The sequence below is a fragment of the Neomonachus schauinslandi genome, chromosome 1 (genome assembly GCF_002201575.2).
Source record: "Neomonachus schauinslandi chromosome 1, ASM220157v2, whole genome shotgun sequence".
Lineage (NCBI taxonomy): Eukaryota > Metazoa > Chordata > Mammalia > Carnivora > Phocidae > Neomonachus > Neomonachus schauinslandi.
Genome location: NC_058403.1, coordinates 197,393,532 through 197,407,297, shown reverse-complemented (window position 1 = coordinate 197,407,297; position 13,766 = coordinate 197,393,532). Strand labels below are relative to the sequence as shown.

General features: G+C 60.8%; 3 protein-coding genes across 3 annotated transcripts in view; all 3 read right to left on the bottom strand.

Annotated features, from left to right (window-relative positions):
- The window catches only part of PFKFB4 (6-phosphofructo-2-kinase/fructose-2,6-biphosphatase 4), a 33,723-nt gene extending 31,330 nt beyond the window's left edge, over nt 1-2,393 (bottom strand). Inside the window, exon 1 of the mRNA XM_021687040.1 lies at nt 2,235-2,393. Coding sequence (XP_021542715.1) covers nt 2,235-2,298 — 64 coding nt within the window. The 5' untranslated portion in view covers nt 2,299-2,393. The remainder of the gene's footprint in view (nt 1-2,234) is intronic.
- A 1,436-nt stretch (nt 2,394-3,829) lies between these two features.
- Nucleotides 3,830-4,168, bottom strand: UCN2 (urocortin 2). The gene has a single exon (XM_021687075.1). The coding sequence runs from the start codon at nt 4,166-4,168 to the stop codon at nt 3,830-3,832; it is 339 nt and encodes a 112-aa protein (XP_021542750.1).
- Nucleotides 4,169-5,410: 1,242 nt separating this feature from the next.
- COL7A1 (collagen type VII alpha 1 chain) overlaps nt 5,411-13,766 on the bottom strand; it is a 30,925-nt gene continuing 22,569 nt past the window's right edge. Inside the window, exons 91-119 of the mRNA XM_021686941.1 lie at nt 13,514-13,558; nt 13,381-13,425; nt 12,656-12,691; nt 12,513-12,572; nt 12,269-12,376; nt 12,012-12,083; nt 11,833-11,868; nt 11,571-11,639; nt 11,429-11,473; nt 11,167-11,202; nt 11,018-11,053; nt 10,882-10,938; nt 10,661-10,732; nt 10,101-10,172; nt 9,856-9,891; nt 9,461-9,541; nt 9,147-9,200; nt 9,019-9,072; nt 8,884-8,946; nt 8,370-8,432; nt 8,150-8,266; nt 7,888-7,965; nt 7,737-7,790; nt 7,516-7,564; nt 6,945-6,977; nt 6,710-6,796; nt 6,382-6,471; nt 6,077-6,274; nt 5,411-5,744 (exon numbers count right to left, since the gene is read on the bottom strand). Of these exons, the coding sequence (XP_021542616.1) occupies nt 5,728-5,744; nt 6,077-6,274; nt 6,382-6,471; nt 6,710-6,796; nt 6,945-6,977; nt 7,516-7,564; nt 7,737-7,790; nt 7,888-7,965; nt 8,150-8,266; nt 8,370-8,432; nt 8,884-8,946; nt 9,019-9,072; nt 9,147-9,200; nt 9,461-9,541; nt 9,856-9,891; nt 10,101-10,172; nt 10,661-10,732; nt 10,882-10,938; nt 11,018-11,053; nt 11,167-11,202; nt 11,429-11,473; nt 11,571-11,639; nt 11,833-11,868; nt 12,012-12,083; nt 12,269-12,376; nt 12,513-12,572; nt 12,656-12,691; nt 13,381-13,425; nt 13,514-13,558 (1,863 nt within the window). The 3' untranslated portion in view covers nt 5,411-5,727. The remainder of the gene's footprint in view (nt 5,745-6,076; nt 6,275-6,381; nt 6,472-6,709; nt 6,797-6,944; nt 6,978-7,515; nt 7,565-7,736; nt 7,791-7,887; nt 7,966-8,149; nt 8,267-8,369; nt 8,433-8,883; nt 8,947-9,018; nt 9,073-9,146; nt 9,201-9,460; nt 9,542-9,855; nt 9,892-10,100; nt 10,173-10,660; nt 10,733-10,881; nt 10,939-11,017; nt 11,054-11,166; nt 11,203-11,428; nt 11,474-11,570; nt 11,640-11,832; nt 11,869-12,011; nt 12,084-12,268; nt 12,377-12,512; nt 12,573-12,655; nt 12,692-13,380; nt 13,426-13,513; nt 13,559-13,766) is intronic.

The window sequence follows — 13,766 nt, the reverse complement described above, 5'->3', positions numbered from 1 at the left end:
AAGATAACTCTGATACAGATGTCTTGCCCCCGTCACAGGAGATGAAGGTTCAGGAGGCGAAAGCCCTCCTAGATCCTCCCTAAAACCAGCTCTAGCCGGCTACCCCAGGAGGAATGCCCTGCCCCAGACAGAGCTGAGCACTTCCTCCTTCATCCTTCCTCTGCAGTGTCCACCCCCCACCTCCCTCCACCTGACGCAGAAGCAGCTCTGTGCACACCCGTGGGCAGCTCTTGATGAGCAGGATACTGCTTGTGACAACCCGCCCGCTTTCCTACTTCTCCAAAGCCACTCATTCTGTTCCTGACACAGCCAGCCTTGCCATCTGTCTCCTAGCCATTGCCAAGGCCATCCCGGGGCCACCTTGACCTCAGAGACCTTGTCACCACCCGCCCACACCCTCTCCAACCCCCAGCACTTATTGCAAAAGCTACATGTTCTAGCATCCACAGTCACCCAGCACTTCCTCTGGCCTGCCCATTCTCCTCCTCAGCCCTCTTGGGACATTAGTCAAAGGCTGGGGGTATAGGGTAGCCAGAGCAGGGCAGGATGCCAGGGCCATTTCGAGGGAACTGTCCCCACGCCCAGACAGTCTGAGCCTAGCTTCCTAGGAAGAGCCGTGGCTCTGTACCTCCCACCCTTCCCCAAACAGTCTGACCCTGGGCTGACCCAGACACACCTTCCCAAGTCCCCACACCAAGCGGGAGGCCACAGGTTACCAGCAGGAGGAGCCTGGGGCTCCTCCCCAAGGCCAGAGTCTACCTCTGCTCTAAGAACATTCTTCATCTCCCTGCCCATTTCTCGAGTAGGAAACTGAGGGAGGGGCGCAGGGCCCAGGGTCACAGAGTCAGCCCAGAGTGCAGGATGGACTCAGATGAACTCCCAGCCCTTCAAAACCTCACCTCCCACATCTTCCATGTTACCACATTTCCCACCCCTACACCTAGGCTCTGGTTTGTTCCCTCCAATGCTCTCTTGCATCAGTAGATGCCCAATAGAACAGCCAGCCTTCATGGCTTTTCCCTCCTTGGGGCCATCCCAAAGTGATGGGGTGGAAAGTGTACTGGGATGCCAGCATGCACTGGTGTGTGGCTATGTTCTGCTCAGCCTCCCCGCTCCTCTATGAACCTGCCTGGCCTGGCCCAGGTTGGATCCAGTGGTGCCCTCTGCACCGACCGCTGGACCTCTCTCCAGTGTCCCTGGCTACAAGCTATAGGGTGGCTGCAGTCCTAGCTCTCAGTTCTCAGTGCTCAAACTCTTCCCCATCCCTGTATCTGCTGGTCAGCCCTGGCCAGACTTTGCAGCATAAAGGCCCAGGCCTTTGGGTCAGCGAATGCCACACAGACCCACATGCCCACATGCCCACGCATGGAAGAGTGCACACAGAGCCCCACGTTCATGCACACTAGCAACCCAGGCCTGCCCAGAGACAGGCAGGCTGCCGGGGTCCGCTGCTCTCTACTGCCTCCCTTCCCCTTTATTTCCCTCCTCCTCTCCCCTCTGCTGCCACTGGGAGATTCAGGGAGTTCCCAGGGCCACTTCAAGCCTAGGATCATCCCCAGTATCTCCCTGGACCCAGAGCTCACAGAGGGTGTGAGGTTCCAGCTTGGGGGTATGGAGCCATATGACTGAGCAGCCTGTGAACTGTGGTCTGCACTTGCTGATTCCAGCCTGGCACAGGGCACACAGTAGGTGCTCAAAGTGACTCAGGGCCAGCCAAGGCACACAGTTAGGGCTCAGAGAGGTTCATGACCAGGACAGAGCACACAGTAGGTGCTTAGAGCAGCCCAGGACCCACGCAAGGCACACAGTAGGTGCCCTAGAAATGCTGGTTTAAGGGCTAAAGCCACTTCATACGAAAAATTTTCCAAATGAGCCCCTGGGCCTCCCCAAAATGATGTGTGACCCCTGAGGGGGGACCTGGACAAACATGACCCCCTTGGAGGCCAGCAAAGGGCAGAGCAGGAGGGCCTCAGGCAGCTCCAGCTGGCTGTCCCTCTCTCTGGGCTGGAGGAAGAAGCTATTTATAGTTCCCCTTGGCCCAGCCCCCCCACTCCCCTGCAAGGCGACAGTGTTCCCCCTCCTCCTTGCCACTGACAGGCTGATGCCCCCTCAGAGCACCCCTACACTTAGAGAGACCCCCTCAACACCCTCGCACCTCTTCCAGCACCACCCCCACTGTGCTCTGGTCGTTCCCCCAGCCTCCCCCCCACCCTCTCCCCGCCGCCCATGCCTACCCCGCCTGCTGCTCCCTGACCCGGGGTCCGTCAGGGCGCTGCCTCCCTCCTCGCCTCTGTCCATTCTGCAAGCGAAGTGGCCCGGGCAGCCGCCCCCTGCAGCCTGGAGCCGGGCAGCCCCGCCCTCTGGGTGCGGGAGGGAGCTGCGGTGTGCCCCGTGTGGCCCCGCCTTCCCAGCCCCGCCCTGGGCCCGCCCCCCAGGGCTGCTCACAACTTGAGAGATCAGCCGTGCCCCCACCCCAGGCAGCCCTACTCCCGCCCCCGTGTGGCCTCCCTCTCTGGCCAGAGCAGTCCATACTGCCCAGGGTCTGCCCTTGGCTCCAGCCAGAGCCATGCACACTACCTAGAGTTTCTGCCCCATATGCGGGCAAGCCTGTCCACACCGTTCAGAAGGTCAGTCCCATCTCCAGCCCGGCCATGGAGCTGGCCGTGTGACATTAGGGAAAACCTATTCCTTCCACACCAAGGGACCAGGTTGGTGAAATGGTGCAGGGGTGCGTGTGGGGGGGAGTGGGCAGAGGGGCAGCGTAGCCAGCTATGACTCAGCCCTGGGTGCCCATGACTGTGACCCTCGTTCATCCCATTCTCCAGGCACTACATTTCTGGAGCTCTCTCCTGCGTGCCAGAACCTTCATGTACACTGTCACTTGGTGTTCGCAAGAAGCCTGGTGGCATCATTGCTCTACAGAGGAGGAAACTGAGGCTTGGAAAGATGAGCACGTTTGCTCCGGACAGTTGGATGAAGGAGGGGCAGAGCTGGGCTGGAGCCCCAGCAGCCCGAGCCACGCGTGTCCAAGGGCCACGGCTGGGTGTGCAGGCGTGTGGGTAGGACAGTGCCTGGCTGTGCGTTGAGCGTGCTTCATGCTGGTTTGGGGGACAAGCCCCTGTTCCACGCAGCCCCCTCACCTGCCCTCACCTTGCCCACCCACAGTCACAGCTATCAGATACGCAGAGACGCAGCCGCCCATGCACGCGTACGCCTGCCACAAGGCAAGGCTGCCACAGCCACAGACTTGCCACATCCGGCCACCCATGCCTGGAGATGCCCCTGACGGCCCCTTCATTGGAGGTGGGTGCTGCCTCGGGGAGCACAAAACATGCGTGTGACCCTCAGCCTGCACTTCCCTGTGTGGTGACCCGTGGAGGGCAGGGCAGACCTGCGGGTCTGGTCTTAGGCAGACTCGTCTCAGATAACATGTCAGGCTCCTGTGCCGAAGTTCCTAAAAGTGGAGCAAGAGTAACCACATTGAGTGTCTGGATGCTCTTTGACCTTGGGGCACCCAGACATGGCGAGACTCCACACAGTAGCGACATTCCACGGTAGTGTCCAAGCTGTCCAGACATATTGGAAGTCTGCGGGGCTCCAGGCGTGGCAAGACTCCATTTGGCAGCCCCCCAGTCTGGCAACGTCCAGGCTATCCAGACACACCGTGGCTCTGAGAGGCACTCAGCTGTGATATGACACCATCTGGCAGTGACCCCACAGGGTGGTGGCCAGGCGCACCATGCCCAGATGTAGCCCGTCCTGCTCTGCCACCGCCTTCCAGGTCTCCTGATCCGGGGTGGTCCCATCATTGTGACCCCCACCCTCCGGCTCAGCGGCGGCCAACGTGCGCCAGGATGCGAGCGTTGGTGGCGGCCTGCTCCCTCGCAGCTCTGGCCCGGGCTTGCTCCAGTAAGATCTGCAGGAGGCCAATGGGGACATCCAGCGAGAGGATGATGCGGGGGCCTGGGCGGGGGCCGGGGCTGAGGTGGCCCCAAGCAGTGGAGGGGCCTGTGGTGCTGGCTGAGGTGCTGTCCGAGGCCACGGGGCGGGGAGTGGCCTGGGGAGGGTTCTGAGGGAGGAGCTGGGAAACTGGGAGAGGGGTCCCAGGGACAAGCAGGGCCCTCCCCAATGTCAGGACCATCAGCACCAGCAGAGCCCACCTGGTCATCGTGGTGGTCAGGCTGCAAGGAGAAAAGAGGCTCAGGGCAGGGGCTCTGGGCAGCCGTGGCGCATGGACAGAGACAGATGGGGAAAGCAGACAGACAGACAGGGAGACTGAGGGAAAGAGACAGAGAGAGATTAGAGAGGCCAGGCAAGGGATGGAGAGAGATAGAAGAGACAGAGATGAAAGGACAAGACAGCCAGAGTGAGACTGAGAAAATCAAGACAGAGCTAGACAGATCAGGGGCCAGGGAGATAAAGAGAGCACAGCTAGATCTAGATGTAGAGATAGAGATACACTTGCGGAGGGGAAGGAGAAGAGGGAGAAAGAGGAGAGAGAGGAGGCAAACCAAAAGAGAGGGAGCCTGGAAGAAAAAGAGGCTGGAACCACCCCAGACACAGACAACATGATAAAGATAGGGATGCAAAGGGGCGCCTGGGTGGCTCAGTCAGTTAAGTGTCTGCCTTCGGCTCAGGTCATGATTCCAGGGTCCTGGGATCGAGTCCCACATCAGGCTCCCTGCTTAGCAGGGAGTCCGCTTCTCCCTCCCCCTTTGCCCCACCCCGTGCTCATGCATGCACTCTCTCTCTCTCAAATAAATAAGTAAAATCTTTAAAAAAAAAAAAAATAGGGATGCAAAGACACAGAGAGAACACAGAGGGACAAAAGGGGAGCCTGAGTTCTGAGGGAGCTTGCAACAGATCGAGGACAAGAAAGAGCAGGAATGGGGTCCTCAAGGTGGAGAAGCAGCCAGAGACTCCAAGGCCCCCTCAGGTCCAGAGACCTCCACCAAACCAAATCCCAGATCCACTCAGCCCCCAAGGCCCTGCCCACCCCACCCAGAGCCACCTCAGTCCTACCAGCAGCAGCCTCCTCTGGGGCAAGGTGGGGCCGCCGGCGCTGCCCGTGGCTGGGGCCAGGCAGTGCAATGCTGTGGTCCGGCTCTCTGCTCCCTTCACGGCCCATTTATCTCTGTCAGCCCCCTGAGGTAGGAGCTGGGGCATGGCCCCTGGCATGAAGCAGCTCCCCGCCTCTGACTCATCCCCTCCTGGGGAGCAGTGAGGACATGTCCTCAGCCCCCACTTGGTCTACTCCTTTTGGGGGACAAGTTGAGGACTGAGGGTCACAGGACAGTGACCAGGGCCGGACAGAGGGACTCTGCACCCATGCAGAATAGCACTGACCTCCCAGGGAAAACCTAACCCCCTGCCACCCCCATCTCCCCAAACAGTCACAACAGGGACCTTTTAAAACAGCAGCTTTAATGCTCCCCCCAGAATCAGCACCATGTCATCACAGGCTTGGGTCAAGGGGCGGGTCAGATGCAGTCACATCCGCTCCCTGCCCACAGCCACCCCCGCACTGAGTCATCTGCTGGGGAAGCAGGAGCCACAGTGGGGGTTTGTCCACAGGGGGGAAGGCTAGACCCACGGGACCAAGTCACTGAAATAATGGACACGCTCATGCACGCTCCCATGCGCACAGGCCTCTAGCACCAAGGGGAGGGACAGCAGGACTCCTCCAGGGGACGCTGAACTTCAGCTGGCCAGCTGGTCATCTGGGCCTCAGCTTTGGGCAGCACCTGGGGGGCACGGCAGATGGGGAGCTGTCTTCAGCCATCTGGCCTTACCCAGCACGTGTGCCCAGAGAGGCACTGGGCAAAGGATCAGCGGGGCACTGGGGGCATGACAGGAGTAGGGCTCTGACCTCAGAGAGGGGATCCTCACTCAGGTCCTTGGAGGAGGGAGCATGGAAGGGACCCCACAGCTAGGGTTCTCTGTTCAGTTCCTTGGTCTGGGGGTCTGTCCCAGGCCCCCAGTCTGAGGGGGCTCCTGACCCGGGCCCCCGACAAGGACCTGATCTGGGGAGGCTCGGTGTCTTGGCTCCTATTGGGGTGGAGGGGTAGGCCCATACCTGTTCCCTGGTTCTGGAGCACGCGGGGCAGGCAGCGGCGCTCACAGGCCTCACGGGTCCCAAAACGGTTGGCATTCCCTCCACAGCCACCATAGACAAAGGGGTGACAGGCCTCTGTGCCACCTGCCGCCACCCGATGGTACCAGCGCAAGGTGTAGGCAGCGCAGGAGCCCTCGTCCAGTGGAAGCAAGCAGGGGTCTAGGGCCAGCGGGGGTCAGGAGGTCAGCAGGGGCGGTGGCCATCAGAGAGGGACTGGGGGCCTGCCGCCCCTCCCTGAACCCTTCTGGGCCTGCCCCCGCTCTCACCATCGCCATCCCGAGGAGCTTCAGGGTCTTGGTATTCCTCCATGGAGTACTCAGAGTATTCGTACTCGTCGTCCTCAGGGGGCACCTGGCCTGCACACAGGGTGGGGAGTACTGTGACACGGCCAGGCTGCTGCGGGGCCACGTCCATGCTGCCCAACCCTGGCCCTGGGGGCGGGGCGGGCAACACCCGCCTCCCACGCGTTCAGTGTCCGTGCGGTGCCCTGCGTGCTGCCCCTGTGCACGTGGCATTGCCCCGCACGCAGGAGCAACGCCTCATGGGTCTGCGCCCCACCGCATGGCCCCCCACCCCGGGTCCACCTGTCCTCACCTTCCTCCTCCGTGTGAGAAACCCGGAGCACAGGCACAGGGTGGAGCTGGGGGCCGGCAGTGTCTGCAGCGTAACTGGGGAGGGGTCCTGGAGCAAGGGGTAGGGGCACAGGGCCTTGGGGTCATAATGGTGGCCACCCCAGCCAAGCCCCGGCTGAGTGAACCCAGGTGATGGGCACAGAAGGGCCTGGGATGAGGAAAGTTCCGGAAGCAGAAAATACCAGAAAATTACTCACGTGATCCAGATGCGATGAACTGGCTCTGGCAGGCTGGAGCGGGCAGAGAAGGGCAGGGAGAGAGACAAGGACAGAGAGCAAGAGACGAAGATGGAAAGCGGCAGGGGAAGAGACAGAGGGACACACACAGGGGGACACAGATGGACAGAGAAGGACCGCAGGAGAGACGGACAAGAGAGACCAACGGAGGGAAAGAATGGGTGGGAAGCAGAGAGAGAGGAAGGGAGAGAGACAGACAGAGAGGGTCAGAAGTAGGCGGGCATGGAGAAGGTTCGGAAGCGGTCAGACAGAGGGACAGGAGGAGACACAGCTTCACTCTCTGATGCCCACCGGCCTGCTCCCACCTCCACCCTCCACACAGCCACACTGGGCTGCTAGGGACACTACGGGAAAGTCCTGTCAGCACATCTGTCCTGAAGCGCATGTATCCTCCTGCGTATCTATGCATCCCCGCCCATCTCCTCCACTGCTCGAGCCCCGTCGGGTCTGCGGACCCTGCCTGCCCCTGTCTAGGGGAGCCGGGGTGGAGTGGGAATGGGACCCAAGAGGCTCTGGGCTGGGCCGCACTCACCGCAATGCTGACTCATCTCCTGACGCACAAAGCCTCGAATGTCATCCTCCTGGGAGCACAAGACCACAAAGGATCATGAAGCACCCATGGATCACGGGAGAGACAAAAGGCATATGATGCAGGGCTCATGGAGGGACAGCACTGAGTCAGGGGCCCAGGCCCAGGCGGTGAGGGTCCTGGGTGTGGAAGGTGGGGCCCAGCCCACCCAGGCCCACACTTACTGTCAGTGCAGCTTCTCCCTTCTCCCCGCGGGGGCCGGCAGGCCCTGGTCGCCCCTACGCACAACGGATGGGACAGGGCTGTGACCTCCGATCTTAGGGACACTGGAGGTCACCCTGGTCTCCGACCCTATGCCCAGGAATCCCCACTCACCTGCTCTCCTCTCTCTCCAGGGGTCCCAGGGGCTCCAGGGGCACCCACCACTCTCTCTCCGGGGGGGCCCCGCTCACCCTAACAGATACAAGGACCCAGTGAGCAGTCAGAGGCAGTGGAGGTCAGAAGTCGGGAAAGTGGGAGATCGTAGGTTCAGAGACTAGGGCAGGGGCCTCGGGGACGGGTTGCAGGGTCAGAGGTCAGTGAGGTTGGAAGGGTCAGGGAGGTTCAGGGGTCAGGAGTCAGAGTCCGAGCTCTTTACCTTCTGGCCCTGAAGTCCTTCGGGGCCTTTGGGACCAACACTGCCAGGTGGCCCAGGGGGACCGCTAGAGCCGTCACTGCCCCTGGGACCTGGGAAGCCCCCAATTCCAGGGGGCCCCTGTGGAGAGACGGTCAGGGTCAGTGATCAAAGCCCCCAAAGATGGACGCACTTCCAGTAAGTATAATCTCCTTAGTTCACCATGACCTTGGTCTCAACTTACCCGCTCCCCTTTCTCGCCCTGGTCACCCTTGGACCCTGGCTGCCCATCAAAGCCTCTATCACCCTGGGAACGGAAAGAAGCATGAGAGACCGTCTGCATCGGCCTCCTCAGCTCAATGGCCGTGAGCCCCTTGGCCCAACGGCCACAATCTTCCATGACCCAAGCACCTGTGACCCTGTGATCCCAGGACCCTTGGTCTGCCGTGCTCCCCATGACCCCGACCTTACTGTTATACCCCTTGCCCTGATTCCACCTATTTCCTTTATACAGACACTCCAACCTCCCCCACTAACCCCTTAGCCCTGATGCACATCTCCCCACTTCACCTCTCATCCCTTAATCCTAAATCCCCACTGTGACCCCAACCCACCCTGAAACCTCAAGACCAACCTCACTCTACCCCGCAATGTCCCAACCCTCCATAACCCTGTTGAAATGACACCCCCATCACCCTACCATGATCTTCCCTGCCCCATTCTGCCCCCCTTATATGCACTGTTGAGAGACCCCATACCTTGGGACCGATCAGGCCCTCCTTCCCAGGGGCCCCCGCCTGGCCCGGCACCCCCGGCTCCCCCTGGAGAAGAGAAAACATGAGCTGGGCCCTGGCCCACCCATCCTCTCCCCATCCTGGGTACCCCACACTCACCATATCTCCCTTGCGTCCTGCCAGCCCAGGGCGGCCCAGGGGACCAGCTTCTCCCTGCAGCGATCAGGTGGAGGGGTCAAACGTAGGCCCAGGCCCCACAGCTGCCCACATCCCCGTCACCTCCATACCTTATCTCCCTTCTCTCCGTCGAGGCCACAGGCTCCCTTTATCCCTCGCTCACCCTGCGGGGAAAAAGCAGATGGAAAAGTGACTTCCAGATACTTCACCCTATAACCCCTTGACCACGAAACCACTTTCCAAATTGGCCTCAGACACTCTAATCTCTGACCTTCCAACCCCTAACCCAATACCCCACATTCAACCCCAGATATCCCAACATCTGACCCCAGATACCTGACCTTCAACCCCAGGTACCTTGCCCTCTAACATTAGCGCCCCCCACCCCCCGCCCAACGAGGAAAAAACCCCAGCCCCTTCCCACCTTGAGGCCCCGGGGACCCATGAAGCCAATCTCTCCTTTGTCTCCTCGGACACCAGGGGCTCCATCCTTTCCTGGGGATCCCTGGTGGGGAAAGGGGTCAATATGAAGTCAAGGAGGTCAGGAGGGATCCAGGAGAATCACTCTGGATGAAAGGAACAGGGAACATCACAGGGTGAGAGTCACTATTGGAGGCCAGAGCTGCTGGAAGGGCAGGGCTGTCCAGGGGCAGGGGACACCGTGTGGGTGGGATCATCACAGCAACTACTGTGAAGGTGGGGGCCCCGGGCAGCCTGAGAACACCATGAGAGCACCAGTCACTGAAAGGTCAAAGGCCACCACATGAGGACAGGGGCCCTGTGGGGCAGGGCGTCTCTGTGGGAGCAGGGGCATCTTACCGGGTCACCTGGGATCCCTGCGGTGCCAGGCTCACCCTGTGGGAAGCACAGATGGGGGAGGGCAGCCCTTCAACGTGACTGTCCCCCATGCCACTCAGGGACTCCCAGGCCGCACACAGATCCCATGTAAACACACACGTGGCCAACAGGGAGGGAGGCTGGAAACCTTCCAATGTTCAGAGGACACCCACAAGACAGATGTTTGTGACGGGTGGGTCTGGGTCTGTGTCTGGGGTGGGGCTGACCTTGAGTCCTGTGAGCCCACGAGCTCCCAGCAACCCGGCTGAACCCTTGTCACCAGGCTCTCCTTTGGTGCCCTGTGGGTGTGACCCGGAGAGGGACACAATCAGGACTAGACCGGGCTGGAGGCTTGGAGTGAGACTGGAACCTGCCGGGTGAGGAGAGCCAGCCAATGCTGCTCCCACCCACTGCCCCCAGCGGGGCTCATTTCTCACCCCAGGCTCTCAGATCCCTGCCCCTCCCTCCTACCACAGGGCCCCTACACCTACCTGGAGCACCCCCGATACCTGAAAAGCCCCTTGTCTGTTCCCAGAGGGCCTCTCCTGGAGCTACATTCCACAGAGCTCCTTGGTGACCTCACATGGAGGTACTCGAGACCTCCGGGGAGCCCCCATCCTCTCAGCCATCCCACAGAGTTACTACAGTCCACTGAACCCTTCCCCTCTGACCCCCCAAAAGCCCCCCATCCTCCCCTCCTATCCTCACAGACCCTCAATAGAGCCCCCACAGCCCACAGAAACCCTCTCCCAACCCCACACAGAGTACCCCACCCTCTTCCCTGTACCTTCTCTCCAGGGTTCCCATTGTCTCCACGAGGTCCTTTGTCACCATCTATGCCCGGAGGCCCTCGTTCGCCCTGGGCCAGGGGTCAGAAGTCAGGGTCAGGGGCTGGAGGGCCCTCACCCCATCTGAGTTTGAGCTCTCAGATCCCCTGGCCCAGCCCCCAGAGGAGCCCCTCCCACATCCAAGAGAGACCCAGGCTGTACATGGGCCAGAACTACTCACCATGTCCCCCTTGGCACCCCGTGGCCCTGGAGGCCCCACAGCCATGGCTGCATCACCCTGAGTGGACAGGGGGCAGTCAGAGGAGTCAGGAGCACCCTTAGTCCATGCCTCTGCCCTCTCCCATGCCCACACTCACCTTGTCACCCTTTAGCCCTGAGGCTCCAGCGTCACCCTGTTGGGTGGAAGAGTGTGAATCTCTCCAAACCGGAGGAGTTCCAATCCTGAATTACAAGATCTAGCCCCAACCCTGCCCACCCCGGGGATCTTTTCCCCCCATGTCCTTACCTTCTCCCCACGCTCGCCCCGGCTGCCTGGGGGTCCCTATATGAGAAGAAGACAACAGTAAGCTAAGGGAATTTGGGGGCATTAGTGGGGAGACTGCTCAGGGGGCAGGGGAGGACTAAGGAGTCCCAGGGGAATAGGAGAGATGAAGGACCAGAGAGTACATAAGAAGAACCAGGGGGCTACAGAGAGTGTCCCAAGGGCACAGAGGGCACAGGCAGGGGACTGAAGCCACACCGCTGGCGCTTTCCCCAAGGGGACCCACCATGAGTCCTCGGGGTCCCTCCTGGCCAGGACGGCCATCTTCACCCTGCATGTTGACATTAAGTTCACTGACTCAGAAGCTGGAAATCAGAGGTGAGAGCTGTGCTAAAGGGGGCTGTGGCCGCAGAGCAGGACATACATACCCGGACACCTGGCTCCCCACGCTCCCCACGCTCGCCGCGGGCCCCGGGCAGACCTGCTCCAGGGTCTCCCTGGAGATCAAGAGGATACCGGGGATATGCAAGAGGAATCAGTGGGGGACAGAGCGGGACAGACAGGGTGATGGGGGTCAGTGGAGGCGGGAGGGGGTGATGGGAGTCAGTTGAGGCAGGAGGGGGGGGCGGGGGGGTCGGTGGGGGGGGGGGGTGACATATACAGGAGAGCCAGCAGCCTTGTCCCATCTACCTTGTCTCCTTTGAGTCCAGAGGCTCCGGGAGCTCCCTGCGGACAGAGTAAGGTGAGGGTCCCATGCCCCTCAAAGGCACACACACATACCCAAGCACGCAGTGTGTCCCAGTCCCCACGTGGACAGACTCCAACACACGGGAATCAGATACCTGGGACACTGGGGCACTTCTACTCACCGTTGACCCTGATGGTCCAGGTGGCCCCAAGGGACCTGGGGCACCCTCTCTCCCTGGGAGACCTGCCAGACCCTACCGGAATAATGCAGCGAAAGAGGCAGAGGGTGACTTGGGGACCTCCCTCCTCCTTGGCCCCTCCAAGACTGGGAGCCCCCGAGGCAGGGCCTGGGCCCCCTTCTCCTCACCTGCTCACCCACTACCAGACTCAGAGGTCCTGAAGTCACCAAGTCCCCACATGCTGTTCCCAGCATGCTTACCCGCTCTCCACTGGGGCCTGGCTGACCCATCTCTCCTCGAGGGCCTGTCTGACCAGGGAATCCGACAACACCAGGAGCACCAGGGGGGCCAGGGGGGCCCACATCTCCCTGGAACAGAGATAGCAAAGGAGGAATGGTCCCAACGGGACTCCTTCCCAGAACTAGCCCCCGACTGCCCTCTTCTTCATCCTTCCAGGGACCTCCCTGCCCACTGCCCACCACCAGTGACGGGGCATCGACTTACCTTCAGACCTAGAGGACCAGCTGGCCCAGGGGGGCCCTGGACCCCAACTCCTGGGTCACCCTTCAAGGGAAAGAGGGGTCAGGTCAGGCCCAGGGAGTCTCAGGAACATGACCTCCAGCAGAGACACTTTAGGGTATACATACCTTATTACCCTTGAGTCCAGGAGCCCCTTTTTGACCCTAAAAAACCAAAGTAAACAGTACTTGAGGGGAGGAACGTGAACCCAGAGCTGAGATATGGCCCAAGAGTATTCCCAGGGCCACTGAGATGTGCTCATGGAGATGTGGGACTCAGACATGTACACAGGACTGACTCACAGGAGCTCAGAGGCGACGATGGACTCGTGAGGGCAAAGACAGAGGGAAGCTCAGATATGAGCACAGATACGGGTGAGTTCGGGCATGACTACGGACACGTAGTGTCACACAGGAACACAGGCTCAGGGACCTCAGATGTGAGCACAGGCTCACGGGAGATCCCATGAGCATGCCAGTGCAGGAACTCAGAGCCACCCCAGCCGAGGGAGCTGAGACCCGGACTCGGAGGGGGCAGGGGATCCGGGAAGCATAAGCAGGTGAGCAAGAGAAGCCCCCAGAACTGTGCTGTGTCCTGAGACCGGGGGCAATGGACAGGAACCACACATGTGTGCTCAGACACACTGAGGAGCTGGAGACCAGGAACAGGCACCAGGAAGCAAAGATGCCTCCCGCCTCCCCCGGGGAGCGTGGAAGCCAAGAGGCTTGGTCCCTGTGTGCGCCCAGGAGCAGGATCCTGAATGCTGGAAGGTGCACAGGCCCGGGAATGGTGCCTCGGGTCCACAACTGCACTCCTCCTCCCAAGCTCAGACTTGCCCAGACCCCAGACTCACATCTTCCCCAGGGTCTCCAGGCTCCCCGGCACGGCCAGCTTCACCCTGCACAGAAAGGGCGGTAAGGGGGTCTAGCCACCCAACCTGGCCCCCTCGACCCAGTGCTCTGGCCCTTGGGCTGGGCCCACCTCACCTTCTCACCCCGAGGCCCTGGCAGTCCTCGGTCACCTTTGGCACCCTGTAGAGGCAGGGGACAGGAAGCAACATGGGCATTACGGTCAATGAAAAAGGATACTCAAGGAAGGAGGCATGAGGCCCGCGGTCAAACGTGACATGTATTATGGAAGCCGAGGGTCACATGTTATAGAAGCTGAGCATCACGTATTATGGAAGCCGAGTGTCACGTATTATGGAAGCCGAGGGTCACGTATTATGGAAGCCGAGCG